The following is an 18,542-nucleotide window of genomic DNA, read 5'->3' on the forward strand; positions in this document are numbered from 1 at the left end:
AAAAAAACAACAGTTCGAGTTGTTTTTGTTGGATCTGTTTTTTGCGTTAATAAATGACAATGTGAGTTTCGCAATATCTACGAACTGAAAACTCCTTGGATTGTGTATAAATGCCAAGAGTGAAACACAAACATATGGGAATATGTTTCGTTGTATTATCATATCTTTTAAGGAATGCAAATTGATTGGTGTTCACTGGGTACAGAAATAAAGTTTGGATAAAATACAAACATGCGTTTTAGGTAAAAAAAAAAAAAAAAAAAAGAAAAGACTGTATTAAATTGATACAGTAAAGGATTTAATGCAGATAAAAGATCAAGTTAACTACTGGGATTGATAAACAAGAGATGTGTCAGCTACTTGCACTGCTGCATCCTGCTACGTTCGTTGCGTGTAAACAAAAACAGACACAATGCTGACATCTGGTGGGCAATGTGTGTAACTGCATATCTATTTAATTAAAACAAATAAAAGCCGAGGGACAAAAATTATTTGAAAAAGCTATTATTCATTTGATCGGGGGTCTAAATGCGAGAAAGTTGTGTAAAAATAAAGTTTATTAAAAAAAAATAATAATAATAAAAGCAGGAAATCGTTTAAAGTGGCATTGGTCCTCTGCGTTGCTATGCAACGCTCGTGTTACCGGAAGACGGTGCAACCAAGCTGCAGCAATGAGGAGAGAAACCGACGATAACTTTCAGCTCGAAGATGGGGGACCTGCAAAAAATGTAAGTGTCTTGTTTTGGGAGTTAACGGTAGGAGACAGAAAATTATTATTTTCTGCTGTAAAAGAAGCTGTCGCCATTATTGTGTTTTCGGTGAGGCTAGTGTTAGCTTTAGCTAAGTTAGAGCTAACACCAGACTTAAACACTCGGTTATATTATAGTGATTGATGTTTAACTCATAAACTACCGTCAAGGATACATCATCTTTTGCCAGTTTTGTAGAACAGCAGATTTGTTTTTGAATGTCCAGCTAAGGTTAGCTTTGTGGTTAGTCACGCTAGCTAAAAGTTACTGCAGAGCTTATTCTGCTGTTTAATGTTTTTTTTGTTTTTTTAAACCTATCCTGACTTGTCAGAAGTGTTTTGATGCCAAAGGGAAACTTACCCAGTGAATTCACCTTTAAATTAATACTAATAGTTCTAGAATTGCGCCGCTCAAGGTGGCTGCATGTTGGAGCAGCTCTGTTACTTTCATTCTGAGATTTTGCTTTTGGAAACTTTAATTCCTGGTTTTGTGGATGTAAATCACATTTTTTGGATGAGTGTTTCCTCTGGTATCAGACGCTGTGCAGCCGTAAGGATTTTTTACTGAAATTTTTTTGGTTTTGGACATTTGTTATGATGCGTAACCATGGCAACAAGGCAGTTTTCAACAACAACAGCAGCTGATTAATATCTCAAAAGCTCATATAATATCTCAACTACAGCCCCAAATCTCAAATGAGTTGAAAAAGATGTTCTGTGGATGCATTCTCATCTACCTGCCAGCTGTGTTGGAGTGCCTGACCACTGAGATCCTGGAACTAGCAGGAAACACAGCTCACGACAGCGGATAGACAGGATCGTCCCTCGGCACCTACAGTTGACTGTCCGCAGCGATGAGGAGCTCAGCAGACTGCTGGGAGGAGAGGCCATTGCTCTGGGAGGAGTTCTGCCCAGCATTCAAGCGGTCCTACAGTCCAGGGGAACCGAGATGCCAGCCGAGTCTGGGTGGACGGATCAGACGGCATCTGCAGCCAGTTTCTTAGGATCCACTGTGGGATGGACCTTTACAAGAGATCCTTCCTGTCTACAGCCATCAGCATCTATAACATCTCTTAATGAAATGAGGATAACGAGTTACAACAACAAATAATTTCCCTTTGGGATTAATAAAATATTATTGAATTGAATTGATACATGAAACTACCAATGTTGCAATGTTATTGTCTTATAAGAGTCTGATGAACAAAACATAATAAGAATTTCTGGATCTTGTTCCATTTCTTATTGTTTTGCACAGCAGACTTGAATTGTGTGTGGAAGATTAAATCAGTGCACTGTCTAATGGCAAGAACATCAACACAATTAATATTAATTTCTTGTTGCTTGTTTTTAGAGATTTGTGAAAATTAGGGAACTTTTTTATTTTTGTATAATTTTTTTTATTAGGAAATATAGATCCTAAATTGTTGAACTACATATTTCCAGTCTTTCAGGAGCTTTGGACCCATTTCCAATCGTTCCCAAAGATTCTGTCCCCCTGCCTTTACTCATTTACCTAAACCCAAGTGTGAGAATTTCAGTAAGATACTATTTTAGCACCGACAACCTTCTACTTTCTGCTTTATTGTTTGATTTAGTATCAAATTCAAAAAGATAATTTTTTTAACTGGTGGGTTTATGCATGCCGAGTGAGATTAACTTTGTGTGAAAAATGCTGTTGCATTACAGGATTTTATGCAAAACAAAAATGTATTTAGTAATTCTAGCTTTGACTAACTAATCACAATTAAATTTTTCAAAAATCCTTCACATATTCCAGGTTGCCAAGTCTGGACGAAGAGCTCGTCTGCCAGTGGACCAGTCATTTGAAGAGTCTCGCCACACAAGAAAGTCTTCCACCACCGCTTCATTAGGAGAGGTATGCGATCTTCTGATAACCGATGTTTATCTTCATGTTACAATTTAATTTTACAATAAGTGTCATAAATGCAGATTGTGTTTTCGTCTTATACGTGAATTACAGGATGATGTTGATGATGATGATAATGATGATTATGAGGTGGGTGGTTTGACTTTGCATGAATTCTGCTGCTTCTTTTTCCGATGTGCTCCAACTTTTTTTTACCGTTTTACAGTTGTTGGGGCTATTTGACACGGTTTTTGTTTGTACTTGTTTGCTTCACTTAAGTTCAATTTTCCAAAATATTAATTGCCTCTCAATTACCAGCATACAGAGGGTTTATGGAGGTTTCTATAGTGGTCAGATTTAGGTGGTTAATGAAATAGTTCACTTGTCATTTTTCATTTTTAGTAGATTTTAAAGGTGGTCATTGCAAATTTATGAAGGCTGGAGAAAGAAAAATATATAAAGTAATAAACAAAAAAAAAACACTGTTTTTCTCACGTTTCTGGTTAATGTGTCCGTCTATGTCCAAATTTATGACTGGATGTGAACTGTTTGATTACATACAGAAAAAGCGTAACAGAAAACATGTCAAACATTAAACTTACTATTATTTTTTGTTTATCTAAACTACTGTACAGCCAACTTAACGTAGGTGAATCATGTGACTCAAGCTGGTTTTCAGTGGATTCATCAAGTGCATTGTTCACATTGAGAGTGGACCTGCATTTCAAAATTGCATATCAGTATATGTGGGAAACTAGTGGACTAAATGTCCTGATGCATGCTCAGTAATCCAGGTAGATAAATCCAACAAGGTTGGATTCTTCTTTGTTCAAACGTTTCATCTTTTATCCGAAATGCTTCTTCAGTCTGAGGCACTTAAACAAACTCATTCTTATAAACGGCACCTTTTCAAAGTGGATCAGCCGGTCTGCTGGTGACAACCAAAACTACTGTAGTTGTTCACATGGAGGACCATGAGCCCAACAGTTGAGTTTAGTGGAGTAAACTCTTTCCTGTTTGATTTCATACTTTGCAATGAGTATCTTTAAAGCACACAGTTTATGTTCTAAAATATTTAGAAAAACTACTTTTTTTTTCTCCAATATTTCCCTGTGTGTTTGTGTTAGTTGGTTCTGCTGTGTCTCATTCTACAACTCTTTCAGTGTATCAGAACAATGAGCACTTATCAGTCACTCACGGGGTAAAGTCTCTCAAGCGCAACCAAATTGGATATGAGTACCTTATGACAGAAGGAACACCATGAAGAGTTTTTGTAGTAAAGAGAAACATGCTGGACACTGTGATTGTAAAATGATTAGAAAGAGACAAAAATATGAGAGAAGTCCAATTGAAGGCCACCTCTGACATGTTCAAAATAAGCTCATTTTGCTCTCCCTGACATTTCTGGAATGAGTCCCATCTCCTGCTTTGGCAAACTTCAACCAGCCAATGATTCCAAAGTTAAAAAAAATATATAAAAAAATTCCAGCAGTGCTTTTGCTTTAGACTAATCTTCCCAAATTAGGACAACTTCCCCTAATGTATGATCTGATATTCTCACGCCCTCTCTGACCTGCTGTGTGCATGCGATACATTTTTCTGTGGTGTCGTTCAAATCAGTGTTTTTCTCTTCCTCTCTGCCGTCGTTGTTTATCATTCTTGCCCTCTTCTGCCTTAAATACCCAACTGATTGGCCACATTCTTGGCGTCCCTTTAAGCAAAAACCAGATGCTTTTATAGACTCATAAGGTTTGGCCACCACAAGTTCCTTGCCCCAGAGACCATTACAGAATCCTAAATTAGAAACCATGAAGGCTAAGCTAATTGTCCTAACAGCCCCGCCTATTTTACTACGACTGTCAGGTTCATATTTGGTCGTGAAGAATTGTGGGCCAAGAATTGTTTTGTTTCTCAGGACACAAGGTCCTTTCCGTCTTTGCTCAATGAAAGTAATGTTGCTAACACTTTATTATTTTGTCTGTCGTGAAAACTTTGTTGTGAGACACCTCAAATATCAAAGCACAGAGGTTTCACATCAACTGATAGAATTCTGTAAATTCCTAGAAAGCCATTTGCCGCCGTAATAATTTCTGTTCTTATTAAAGAGTCGGTTACTAATTATATAAAGTTAAGGGATCTCGTTTAGTCTCAGCTCTCTGGTTTAATGGTAATATACAGCGAAGCAAAGTGCCCCCCCCTTTTCCCCCACCTTTCTGCCCTGTTTAATGGTGACATTCAGTTTATAAATGGCTTTGGTAAAAGAACCAGCTATAAATGATTATTTCCTCTTTTATCACAAATGAAGGGAATTTGTCACGAACACTTTGTCCTCTACAGACCTAATTTAGTAATGAGAAAAATGTTGTCGTTTTTTCTTCTTCCCTAATTCATTTGTCTAGTGTTCACCCAAATGCACTTTAAAGGAATTCATCCATTCAAGTCTCAGCATCGAGATGCATAGTTTGCTATTTTTTACAGTGAAAGAAATGGGAGGTGCATGTATTTATTCCCTCCTCGTCTGAAACTATTTCAGGGTCAAACTGTTCCCACACTCCTTTTCATTTAAATAGTCTAATAATACAAACTGTATTTTAACTCGTATGCAGGTGATTTTTTTTTTTTCAATAATCTTTTTGGTAGCTTGCCATTTGCATTAGGGGACTTAATTTGAGAACATGGTAAATGCACACACCTATTGTTACCTCTAGACTGCCATTAGAGAGGCAGGAAGAAACACAGATGGAAAAGTAATCCTCAAATTAAAGTGTGCATCAACTATAAATCTTTGACATTTTTTGAACCATGAGCAGCATAAGACACTGATGGTCATTCTTGTGGAATGCAATGTTTATACAGTGTTTTATGTAGGAAATAAGACAAGTAAAAAAAAGTTAAAAAAACTCTTCACTACCAGTTTTGAGGAGAAAAATTTGGGCTAAAAAAAATAGCTGAAGTTCAATGAATCCTTGCACATTCTGCTTCCTGGGGGTTTGAGAGAAGATTGTCAGATCTAAGAAATACTCCTACATTTTGATGTATAATTTGTATATGTACCAAAAAGGAATCTGAGAATAAGGCAAATCTTGTTTGCTCAAAGTATACTGTGTGACATCAACTATCAGTTGAACGCCCTTTGGAAAAATCTGTAAAAATCAAACATAAACTGTGATTTTGTTTAAAAAAAAAAAAAAAAAATCAGTAAAGAATCAAAATACCAGTTAAGTCATGTGAAGTCCAGCTATCTATGAATTGTTTAAACTTTGAATTGTGTTTATGTTGTGAAGTTTACCTGAGCATGTGTTTTATCCAAACCCCACTGATCTCCATCATTTTTTTACTTTCAGATGTTTGTTACTTTTGTTTACGTGTGTGTAACGTACCACTACCGAAAGCCATAGCACACTGCTCCCAGTTACTCCCCACATTTTGGTGTATATTTGTACGTTTTATGTCAAAGCTGCATGATAAGATACAGGACAACCTTTTTTTTTTTTAAATTTACAGAATAAAAGGATGCACTGGCACTTAATTTTAAATAAAATAACTACCATATTGTTATTGAACTGGCACGTGATTTTGCAGCTGGAGCCTACAACTGATGCAGGGGTACTCATAAACTCAGTTTATGTCTTGTTTGTGGATTAAATACATTTAATACATACAAAAATCCCTGTATTTATAATGTCATTTACTGCTAAGCTATTCTGTTTGTTGTGGTATAAAAGCTTTCGTTTAAACTGCTTACTGATAAAGTTCTGTTTTGCTCCAGGGAGCAACTTCTAAACCAACCCGGCGGCAAGGTGGCTGGGCAGAGGAAAACCCTGGACCTGGTTCTGCCAAGTATGTATCGTCGCCTTTTCTCCCAATCTCCTGTGGCAACATAGAAAGTCGGGGGGGTGCACAAGCTTGTGTTATGTTATTAATGAACTCTCATGCTGTTGAATGAGCTTATTTATCAGTGCATATTTGGCACTCAGACTGCGAATCAACAAGGTTAGAGGGAGCCTGTCTGAGCAGGCAACTCTCCATTCGTCTTCATCTGCAAGCAAGGCGGTAATTGACATGGTTAATGCATCAGCCACAGGAGGGCACTGTTAGTCAGCTCGCCACTTCATCACCAGGGTTCAAGCCACTTCATCACCCCTTACCACTGCAGTGTGCTATTTACACAGGGAGCACAACATGGAAAATTCATAAAACATCAGAAACAGATGGAAAGCGTTTGCCAGAAGTTCTGATTCGCAACAAGCAAATTTAAATTGCAATACTGCACATGACTGACTGAACAATTCTTTTTTCCTTCTGTCACTATGTTCCTTTTCCTCAGTCTCTGAGGAGATTAGAGCACAGAGGATGAAATGAGCAGGCGGAGTCAGTTGTGCTTATTTGCGTCGTTTGCTGCACCATCAGTGCAAGCAGGGAAAACAGCAATTTCAACAGATCTTTTCTTTCACGCGGAAGGTCAGGGAGTTACGTCTCCGCCTTTGCGTAACCCCCCGTTTGATTCTCGGTCTCAGAGTGATTCAAATACAGGAGGTGTAAAAGGGGTTTGCATGTGCATTGATCCTTTCTGAAACAAAGTAAGTAATGGTCCCCCCTGGAACCGACAAGGACTTTTCCTTTCAATGTCACCCCTCATGCTCAATCACCACTGCCCTCCTCCCACTAATCCCAGCGCAGAAATCCCTGGATTTGTCGATCTATCACTTCTAATTGACACTAAATGATGTGTCAGTTTATTGATGAACCTTTGAAACCAGGTTGTCACAATATATTTTATCCCTAACAACTTTTTCCAGACAGTTTTACCATGTCTATCGCTTTGCCTTACATGAGTCTTAATCAAGGAGCCTGTAATGTGTCTTAAGTGTCGCCACCCCCGCCCCTCAGACAGGACACTGTCCAAGGGCAGGCAGGTGGGCTTCCTTTGCCCATCTCTGCCTTTCCCGGTTCTACTCGAGTCCATTTATAGTTTTTAGTCTGGTGTCAGACTGCGTTCAAAAGATAAACAAAGATGGGATGAATATTATCTGAGTCTCATCGTGTCTCGTACAATTCTTTGTTTTTTCTTGTTGTGTCTGATATAATTATGTCTGTTAAAATGTGAGCATCAAAGAATAAAAATAAGATCAAGGGAAAAAGATTAATACACAAATAAATGACCACTAGGGGGCAGTACTTAATAAGAAAAACTGGGAAAATGTAAAAAAAGAAGGTTTTGTCTGCATAGAGATATATATGTATCTGGATATGAAGATATTTTCAGCTTTGATCAAAAATCAAGCACTATTTTTGTATTTTTTCTCACATCTATATGAACTTAAAAAAGGCTGAAAAGTTACATAATACACACACAAGGCTGAAAAAGCAGAGTGGAGACCAGAAGATATTTTATTTCACACGACTTCTAATAGTAGAAACAAAATAAGAGGATATGTTTGTGACAAACTTCTGAGGTTACTGTAGTATGTGGAGAAAAAAAAACATTTTAATCTAATTATTTGTTTTATTTAAAAAAGTTGTTCTTTTATTTAATTTACAGATCTTCAAGAAGACCACCTGAAGACCTGGAGGAGTAAGTTGACTCAGACACCACAATTATCTTTAATGCCCTGTTTGAGTTAATAGTCCAAGTTTGATGCCTTTTCCACTGTTGTGTATATGGAAAGCGACCTTTTAAAACATTAAATCTGAATTCTGTGTAATAAGAATGAATCCACTTAAATTAAAAACAACAGTTACCGTATTTTTCGGACTATAAGGTGCACTTAAAATCCTTTTAATCTTCTCAAAAATCGACAGTGAGCCTTATAATCTGATGTTAATTCTAGTTGTGCTCACTGACCTCAAACCAATTTTATGTGGTTATTGTGAATGAGTTGAATAAAGTTTGACTTATCTGACTGTTTTGTTTCACTTGATGAGCCTTATAATCCAGTGCGCCTTATACTCCGAAAAATACGGTAACTTAATTGTAGCCTGACTGATCTGTGGTACCTTTTATTGCTGTCCTGCTCAGAGCGGACTGTGGACATGCAGGTGGAGCGCACCGTCATGCATGGTGTCTGAGTGGCTGTAATCAAACATACTTTATATGAAATTGATGAGGATAACTTGAAGAAAGTCTCTTCTGATGTGCTTCTGTCACAGTTCTTCTAGTACTTATTTGGGCTGAGCATCCAGCTGGGTTCACTTCTTAAATAAATACAGTCTCTGACAGAAGCGTTGTGAAAAGGTGCTGTTCTTTAGTGGCTATTGGAAAACTGATGTTTCCTACCTACAGTGACGAATAAACAAAAGCAGGCTCATCATCAAAGTAAAGTCCTGAAGCCAGCTCACTCTCTGTTTATGATGCTCTCACCAACAGGCTGGGTTTAGAAAGCGTTAAATAATTCATCCTCTTCCTGTTTCTATAGCCGTCGCCTGCGACCGCAAACTCCCCAAGGATCAGATGATGAAGGAGGTAAGAGCACCCTTGCAGTACCCCACTCTTTGTGTCTTCTCACGGGTAAAGAGTCCTCCTGTGCCTCTCCTGCACATCTATCGTCTGAAAGTAGAGCAGATAAGCCGGCAGTCAGATCATTGCTTTTCACTGATGCTCAAACCATATTTCTCCCCGCTTCAGTCTGAACTCATGTTAGAAGTCTGCCTTTGACCACCGATCGTACGGCCAAGTATAAACACTCACACAGGGCTGGTCCAAAAAAATTAAACAATTAAATCAATTAAGTCCATTCATTTTCTTTACCCACCTCCCTATAAATAGATAATCCTAAATATTCTTATGAAACTTGTAAAAAGTAAGCTTTTTTTTTTTAGTTCAAAGAGTGTTCAAAATAATTTAATAAAAGAAACAAGTAAAGTGAGGCTTTTAGAAATCATTAAAACAATAAGTGGCAAATATGTGCGAAATAAAAATCAGAGATCTGAGATCATGGAGTTAATTCTTTAGCAGCCTCGTCCTCGTGGTTAAATATCACAATTAAATCTTTTTCATGTGCACTGCTGACTTCCCATGACGAAAAATCTGTAGACCGTCTCAAAGTATATATATATATATATATATATATATATATATGTATATATATATATATATATATATATATATATATTTTTTTTTTTTTTTTTTTTTTGTTTGTTTTTTTGTTTTTTTGAGCTTCTTAGGTTAGCTTCTAAGTAGGATGACTAAGAAAACAGTACATTCAATTTACAAATAAATAATGACATTTCAAATCCTGGAAAACAAATTCAAAGCCTCTTTATTCCTTTTCTAAACATTTGTAATATACAGAGCAAATGAAACTGAAGTTTTTACTTCAGCCTAAAGATTTTGTGATTTGCTGCTATCAATGTTCTAACTCGGTTATTTATTTTATACTGAATCAATAAAAAATGCAGCTTCAAAAACATAAATCATTTCCAAGAATGTGTAAGTTTGTAGTGATAAATTGCCAACACTTCCAAACAGAAAGTGTTGGGTCTATAGTAACCTAAACGTTTCTGGACCTTTTAGTATTTTATGTATATTTTTGCACATATCGTCAGCTCAAAGGCGAAAATCTCGACTAAAATGTTGAGCACAGAGATTTAGTTCTTTTGCAGTTAATGCCACCAGAAAGATTATTGCTCTGTGAAGGGAGACCTCTTAATACAGAGCTGGAGGCAGGGGCAGTGGAAATTACAGTGCTGAGGGTTACTGAGATAGCCCCTGCAATCTTGATTATGTCCCCTACCCTTATCCCTTATGTCCACTGGCTACAAGTGCAGAGAGAGTCCCACAGAGAGAAGCCTTGCCCAGTCCCCTGCTCCCAGCTCTCTATCAGCTGCCCCCACAGCTTCCTGCTGGTCACGTAAAATAGCACCAGTATCACAAACACACGTTTCCTTTAAACTGTAAAATATTGTCCTTTCACAGGAATCCGTGCCTCTTTAGAGTCATATGACCGGACCCCTGCGTAGATTATAGCAGCCTAAGTGATGTGGAGCGCCGTGCTGTTTGTTAAAGTTGCTGACTGGCATGCACGCGTCAGGAATATGTCTACATTCACAGCAAATTATCCCCTTTTGATATTTACATGCTTCAGCGAGGAAGCCGGACGCTGCCGTGTAATAAGGACACACGTGACCTGCCAGACAAAAGCCACCTTGATGCATGTCCAGCTGAGCGCAGGAAGTCATTGTAGGCTCCTCCTGATGGAGTTGCCCTTTGCATCGGGAGAAAACACCGGCTTGTTTGCAGCTGCTTCGATGCCCCCATTGACCTCCAGTAATAGGTTGAATTTAAGACCCATTTAAAACTGTTGTTCTGTTTTTCACTTAATAATAGAGTTTGCATATAAACAGCATACGCCTCCATGCTTCATACTGGACTCTCACAGAGTGTGTTAATAGCGCATTACCGGTCAAAGTGAAAAAGGGAGTGTGTGTGTGTGTGTGTGCGCAGATAGACAACCCAGAAAGCTGTTTGCAGAGCCGGACGGCAAAGCTTTTTGATGTCATTGCACTAAGACCATTAAATTTGATTGGGAGTCCAGGGGGGACGGATTCTGCTGAACGCTGTGCTTTGTAAATGAGAGGACAAAGTGTCACCGGGCCTCATGAATATGAAATACCCACGCCTGCATTTATTTGGATATCAGAAACGCAGATGAATCTTGTCAGCGGCTAAACGAGCGTGGCATTTTTAATTTGGTTTAATTAAAAAAGAGAAAGAAAGAAGTTATCAGTAGAAAGTGGGGCTTTGGTATCGAGCAAAACTTGATGGGTTATGTATTGAAATATATATATATATTTTTTTGTTCAACATTTTCTCCATCCCAGAAATATGTCTTGGAATCATAGTATTTTCTTTGTTCCACCAGAGATCAATGTTTATGTCAACTCGGTTTACTTTGAGGGTTATTTTTAAGAAACGGTGACAAAGATGCCAAGATATTTCCTCACATCAGATTCAGACTTCCATCTCCTCACCTCTATTTAGCTCCTGTATTGACTTTCCCCTCTGGGCGCAGAACTGTGGTTAGAGATTACTGACAACCTTCTTCTTGCAGTCCAGCTCTTTTCTATTTGTCAGTCTTTTTCTCGCTTGCAGCCAATTCTTTCTCTCTTCCCGTTTCTGTCAACTTGCAGCTGTAGAGCTAAGAAGCACATTTTGCCTCTTACCAATTCAGAACAATTTATTCTGACAAAAAAAAAAAATCGAGGACTCTGTTAAACCTGTATCACACTTCAGCTGTTTGTGGCACAGTGTTCTGCTGTTTGTATCTACAGCAACTTAATCTTCTTCATGTCCTATGATGTATTTCTTGTGTCTTTATTCAGTAGCAGTGCCTCTTCATCCCTCATTATTTCTCTTTCATTTCAGTGCCTTCACATGTCAATCTGAAAAATGCTGTGAACGTTTGCCCTGTCCTTCTTGGGAGTGGAGCCATCCTCTGTCCTGTTGCGTTTTGCCAATTAAAGCGGGTTCCCACTGTTTGAGCAACGGGCTGGTGGCTCCTGGCACGCCGGCCCCTGCCAGGCTGCACTGTGACTTCCGACCTCACACAGATGGGCATGCAAGCAAATACTCTTGCACATGGCTCAGTGCAGCCCCAGTTGGAGTGGCAGAGTGGACATGGAGGTCGGCCTACTGGCCATTGCGGGTCCTAGGGGTGGGCAGCGCTGACAGGGCCCAAATGCTAAGGTAGCAGGGGGTGCTTTCTCGGGAGCTCCTCACCAGCGCCCCATCTCACAGCAGGATGAGCTGCCGCCTTGCCTTTTGAATATTCATGGCCGCATGGCTATGACAGGGCAGCTCTTACGAGAATGTAGCCAGCAAGAGGGAGGGAAGGAAGCGCCACACTGATATGATCACACACCGTTGTACAAACGCACACACCTCTGAGAGCCATGCTCAAGGGACGTGGTGTGTTTTTTGTTTTAAGTTGTCAACTGACAGATTTATTTGAGTGTCTTATTGTTTTTACGCCTATTCAGACATTATATAATGGTTTCTGTTTTCTGTTTGTAGATATTCCAGTGATACCAGACTTAGACGAAGTGCAGGAAGAAGATCTTACAATGCAAATTGCCGTTCCACCAAGGTAGCGATCTCTTTAAAAATCCCAGTTTGTTCTCATCCCTCCAGGATTTTTCCCCCTCAAACAGGTGAGTGACAGGTAACCTCTGACCACGGACAGGACACCGGAGCGTGCTCTGATGACTTTGACGTTACCTGTCCTCTGATCATCCCGTAGCACCGTGCCTTCCTGTATGTGACTGAAATGGAGAAGTAACAGTTTGGTATGATTTACGCGACTCTGTTTCCAGAGTCCATACCGACTTGGCTCTTTGATTTACAGGCCAGTGAGGGACTCGGCGACATGTGTCGACTATGTAGCAAGGCTGTGACAGTGGTGGAGGTTATTAGGCAGGGGCTTGCACTTTGTGCGAGATAATATCCACATTGAACTCATTGCAGGGGCAATGTAGCGTGTAATGTGCAGTAAGTAGGACTGGCATGCACTGCTAGGCCCTGGCCACTTCGAGAACCTCCCCCCCACCCCCCACTTAATTCCAACCCACAGATAAGCAGCTGGGTTTCAATTTGAGGCGTTTAACACTTGGCAACCATCTCCTGCTCTCTGAGGTCTTTGCTTGAAGTCTTACTGCCTAATTGTGCACAAACTTCAAACTTATCTGAAGCCACTTCTCAGTTTTGCGTTGCATGTAATGTGAAATATCTTTCACTGAAATATGAGTGGTTTTTTTATTTTTTATTGTATAAATGTTCAAGAAGCTTCGTTTTCTCCACCTTTTCTTATTCCTTGTCTGTCTCTTAGCATCCAGGTGAATCGAGTGATGACCTACAGAGATCTAGACAATGATCTGAAGCATTTTTCTGCTTTCCAAACCTTAGTAAGTCAAGGGCGTTTATTTTTATATTTCTATGCCCCTTCTCCTCTTTTCCTCAAGGTGGTCTGTTCAGTTTGTGACCAGTATCACCTCAGTTTGTGCAAGCTAAGGGAATTTCACTGCAATCTCTCTTCAGGATGGAGAGATTGACTTGAAGCTCATCACCAAGGTTTTAGCACCAGAGCAGGAGGTTCAAGAGGTGAGTGAATTCTTAGTAAATATAGCTTGTGAGCTCCCAGTGCAGACCTGTCCAGCTGTTTCTAGAGCACCAGGGGAGGTTGCCACTCTTGTCTCCCAGGTAATCAAGATTTATGATGTGTACATTAACACCCTCTGCTCTCCTCCTCCCATTCTTCTGTCTTTGCTTCTTCTATTCCCTGTGCTCCCTTTCTTGCTGTGTATCTGTCTCTAATTCGTCTTTTCTCCCTCTCTTCTGTGACTCCTTTGCTCTGCAGGATGATGAGAGCTGGAGCTGGGGTCATCTGTTTACAGAGGTGTCCTCAGAGCTCCTGATGGAATGGGATCAAGGAGAGAGTGAAGAGTTGGAACCAAAGGGTCAATGACTCTGGTTATTTCAAGTTTAGTTTGTTGTAAAATATACAATTTTTGCTAATGTATTTGTGTTTTTTCTTAAATTTCCACACAGTGTTTTTTGTATAGAAATGATAGTTGTGTTGTTTTAATAAGTCTTTATCTGAATGTATGAATACCTCTTTGATTCAGTTTTAATTTGAATCTAAATAACCGAAATGTTCATTCGAAAAGCCACTCTGAAAATACTTGTTTCAGATAAAAATGTCCTACTTGCAACATAATCAACATCCACATACAAGTCCAAGGTTGATAATCAGCTAAGCTGAAATCCAGTTGATTGTGTTCAAATTAACATTCCTCATTAAAGCCTGCAACCTTATTGTTATTGACTCTGCCATTGACTTTATCTTGCAGCTCCTCGATAGGAGCAACCCCTTCTTCACTATTATCTCAAATGCATTGAACAAAGTTTCTTTTGACACCTGGGGGATTTGCATACATTATCCCTTTTACGGAATTAAGAGGAAGTAAATCTGGAACCAAAAAAAGCCAATTTTGTCATGTGAGGAGTAAATTAGGACATGTAAAGAAATGTTTTGTTGTGAAAATAGCACATTTTAGGCACTAAATTAGTACCGGTAATAATTTTAAAAATGCATTGTTTGCAAAGGTTTGAACATCCACTCATGTATCAGCATTCAGTTTTGTCTTTAGTTCATGTGTGTGAATATAAACGCAGGCCTCCAAAGTCCGTCTGGGTCTATTAAGGAAACAGCTGTAACATTTACAGATTGTGATTAGGTTTATTTCTGTGGCAGACATTGGTCTCATGACATTTGGAAATGCACAGCAAAGTCCTCAAGGACACACGACATACGCATCTAACAGCTCAATCTCTGCCCATCACAAATAGATCCAGATATTTTTTTTCCCATTTGGTGGGCCTTGAATCAACTTCATCAAGTGTAATACCTCAGGATGAAGCTATCACAAGGGATATTTGTGCTCAGAATATTTATATGCGCCACAATATTTGAGCTCTGCACTGAAATTCAGTGATGATCTTTGTGCCTCAGTCAGACATACACGTGCAGCTTTTTTTTTTAAACCGCCTCCACAATTGCCTTGTTTTGCCAGACTTAATGAATTCTGCCCATATGCCCTGAGCAGCTGCTATGTTGCCCCTTCCTCCTGCCCCCGCTGAGCTGCGAAGTGCCCATCCATGTAGAGACAACCTCTAGCTGTCTCTCTGGAGAAGGCTAAGCCTGCCACTCCTCTGCTGGCAGCCAGCCGGTGCTGTCTGAGGTGGACCGTGGACGGACCGAGGACTCAGATTAGGGCCCAGCGATCAGCGGTTGTGGACAGCCTCAAATGACTGGGCCAGGCGTCGGTGGATCAGAAAGCGGATTAGAGCGAGAAAGAGATCCAGAGACGCTGTTTGCCATACACTCGCATCCAGATTCTCAAAGTGACCTCTCTGCTGCCTCTGCCTGCTGCTCCCTTCTTCTCCTTTATTCTCTTCATGTCTCTCCGTGTCTGCAGCACATCCGTATGCTGCAGCGAGGCAGAGAATGACCTCTCACTGTCTGGGTGAAGTGAATTCAATCACATCAGAACAACTACAACATCAACATTTGTTGTGAGGAAGACGGCTGTGTTCTGGGAAAGCTTTGTGACTGTGGCTTTCAAACCATCACTGACTTGAGCTGAGTTTGAGGCCCTGTTGATTCTTAATACACTGACCTTCTGCCATCATTTATTGATTTTTGGTATTAAAAACAATGGAGCTATTACTATTTAAATTGAAGGCCTAGCATTCCTTGAAGAAATGCATATCACCTGCTGCCTTTCATGCCAGAGTTTCGACTAAGACCAATTTATGTTCAGAAATGAAGAAAATAACAATATGGACAATTTCACGTGATATCTTCTCAAATAAAAAAAAAAGTATTTAGGCTCATTTAACATTTCACCTCCCCATCAATCTGGCTTCAGGGAACAACACAGCACAATGACTGCTTCACTGAATGTTTTCATTTACGTCATTGAAGCACTGGATGCTCAGGATTATTGTGTTGCACTTTTCTTAGACCTGTCCAAAGCTTTTTCACGCTGTGGATCATAACATCTTGTGTCATAAGCTCTCAGAAATTGGTTTCTCAGATCATACCATTGGTTGGTTCACTAACTACCTCTCAGATCAGAGGCAATGCGTTCAACATAACGGTACTTCCAGTTATTTAACGGTTAACAGTGGTGTACCACAAGGCTCAGTACTGGGACACACCCTCTTCACAATAGCTAATGTAGGTCTGATCAACCCTGATGCATCCTTACATTTCTATGCTGATGATACAGTTGTTTATTGTCAAGCTAAAACAGTTGCTAAGGTTTTCCAGGTTTTGCAATCCGCTTTTGACATCATCCAGTCAGATTTGTTCCGTCTCAAACTGGTCCTAAACGCTGACAAAACCAAAGGGATATTGTTTTCAAACAGGAAGTCGGTCCCAGCAGTCCTTCCCTCAATTTTTTCTTTGAATGGTATTCCTGTTGGGTTTGTTGATTCCTACAAATACAGTATTTGGGTATCTTGGTCTGTTCGCACCTCTCTTTTAAGCTTCACATGGAAAACTTGGTAAAGAAACTGAAAGATTATTATTATTATTTTTATTTTTTATTTTTTTTCAGAAATAGGTCCGGCTTAACTCTGAATACTAGGAAACACCTTGTAACTGCTACTTTCCTTCCCTCCATTGACTACAGTGACATTATTTACAAAAATGCTCCTACACGCACCCTGCAGATGTTGGACGCTGCCTATCTCGGTGCACTAAGATTCATAACTGGCTGTAACTATTGTACCCACCACTACACCCTGTATTCACTGGTTAACTGGTCATCACTAACTTCACGCAAACTCTCATTGGTACATTTTCATCTTTAAATCACTTCTTGGTCTGTTGCCTTCATACATCTCCTCCTACATGTCACTGTGTGAGTGCAGCTACAGCGTGCGCTCTCAGGACATTATTACCTGCAGTGTTTCCTCAGTGAGGACTGAACTTGACCAAAGGGCATTCTCCTACTCTGCTCCTGTTTCCTGGAATATCTTGCAAAAAGATCTGAAGCTCTCAACCTTGACCTCTGACTTTAAACATCTGCTAAGTTCATGGCATAAACCAATGCAGACTTGTTCCTGTTTTTAGTTTTCTACATCGCTTTACAACCTAGCTGATTTTGTTAATTTTTAATACAATTTTCTTGCATTTTTTTCATTTATTCTTCTCAATTTACTTGCTTTCTTTTATGATTGTCTATTGTTGTCATTGCTGTCCACTGTTGTCATCACTCTTTGTTAAAAAAACAGGTCTCTTGTAAATGAGTCCTCGAGGCTCAGTGAGACTAACCTGTTTAAATAAAGGTTGAATGAATGAATCTTGAGGGATTTTACAACACAGTGCGTTAGTGCTTTGAAGTGTGTGTAGTGAAAGACTCTCAGTTACTACCAACTAAATGCCATCTCTGTAAAATTCACTGACCTATAGCCCTTTTCGTTTAGGTTGAGGACAGATAGCTGTGGTGGCCATTTTGAATTGCGTTGACTCCAAAAGTTAATCAGTTGTAGATGTCCATCCAAAGATTACTTTTTCAGAGTTCCATTGAAATTATTCAGTGGTTCATGAGATATTCTGCTAACAACCGGCTGATTTCAGAGTTCAATGCCAAGATTTTCAGCAAATACACCACACAGTATATTGTGCTCAAGCTTGTGCTGGAAGATATGCTTAGCTACTACCACACCAGACTTTAGCTCAAAATCTGTAAAACTGACTTAATCATAGCCAATTTTGTGTTTGCCAAGGTCATCTAGCTGTGGCGGTCATCTTGAATTGGATCTGCTCCAAAAGTTAATCAGCTGAAGGTGTACTACCTGTGATTACTCTCTGCGTTCATGAGATAATCTGATAAAGACACAGGTAAAAACATCATCGCCTGCCATCTCCTTTTGGTGGCGGGCGATTGTTATGCAGCTATTGCTACAACAAAAATCCACACAAGACATTAATAAATCAGTAACTACATAAACTCAAAAGCGTACAAAGATAAACAAGTTTTCTCGTGCAAATTTACACTAAAGTAGGTTATTTACGTAAAACTATGAGCCCTGTAAGGACCAGTATAAGTTTTTAATTGGCAATTTACCCATCCTTTGAAGTATGTGTCTTTCAATTTAGTTTTAAAGAAAACTAACTCAGGAAAGTATTAGTTTTAATAAAAATCTTAACGAAGGACCGGTTTACGTATTGCTTTTTCCTGCTTTTTGTTGACAGGCTTGTCTTAAAGTCTTTTGATACAGAGCACTAATTGGAAGCACAGTACAGATAATATGCTTCCAAGTCCGCCTAATATGCTGTGGTGTTGACAGAAGTTTATACATCTTATCTGTTCGTAATATCTCTCCTCCATATGACCCAAAAACCAATATGCTTAGGT

At 39.4% G+C, this 18,542-nt stretch overlaps 1 protein-coding gene across 1 annotated transcript; it reads left to right on the forward strand.

Annotated features, from left to right (window-relative positions):
• The first annotated feature begins 671 nt into the window (after positions 1-671).
• LOC119427168 (intraflagellar transport protein 43 homolog A) lies at positions 672-14,077 on the forward strand. The gene is made up of 9 exons (XM_037694749.1): positions 672-728; positions 2,529-2,651; positions 6,388-6,458; positions 8,161-8,193; positions 9,035-9,081; positions 12,631-12,703; positions 13,442-13,517; positions 13,651-13,713; positions 13,970-14,077. The coding sequence occupies exons 1-9, from the start codon at positions 672-674 to the stop codon at positions 14,075-14,077; spliced, it is 651 nt and encodes a 216-aa protein (XP_037550677.1).
• Positions 14,078-18,542: the final 4,465 nt, after the last annotated feature.

This window comes from Nematolebias whitei, chromosome 21, assembly GCF_014905685.2.
Source record: "Nematolebias whitei isolate Nwh7 chromosome 21, NemWhi1, whole genome shotgun sequence".
NCBI classification, from domain to species: Eukaryota; Metazoa; Chordata; class Actinopteri; order Cyprinodontiformes; family Rivulidae; genus Nematolebias; species Nematolebias whitei.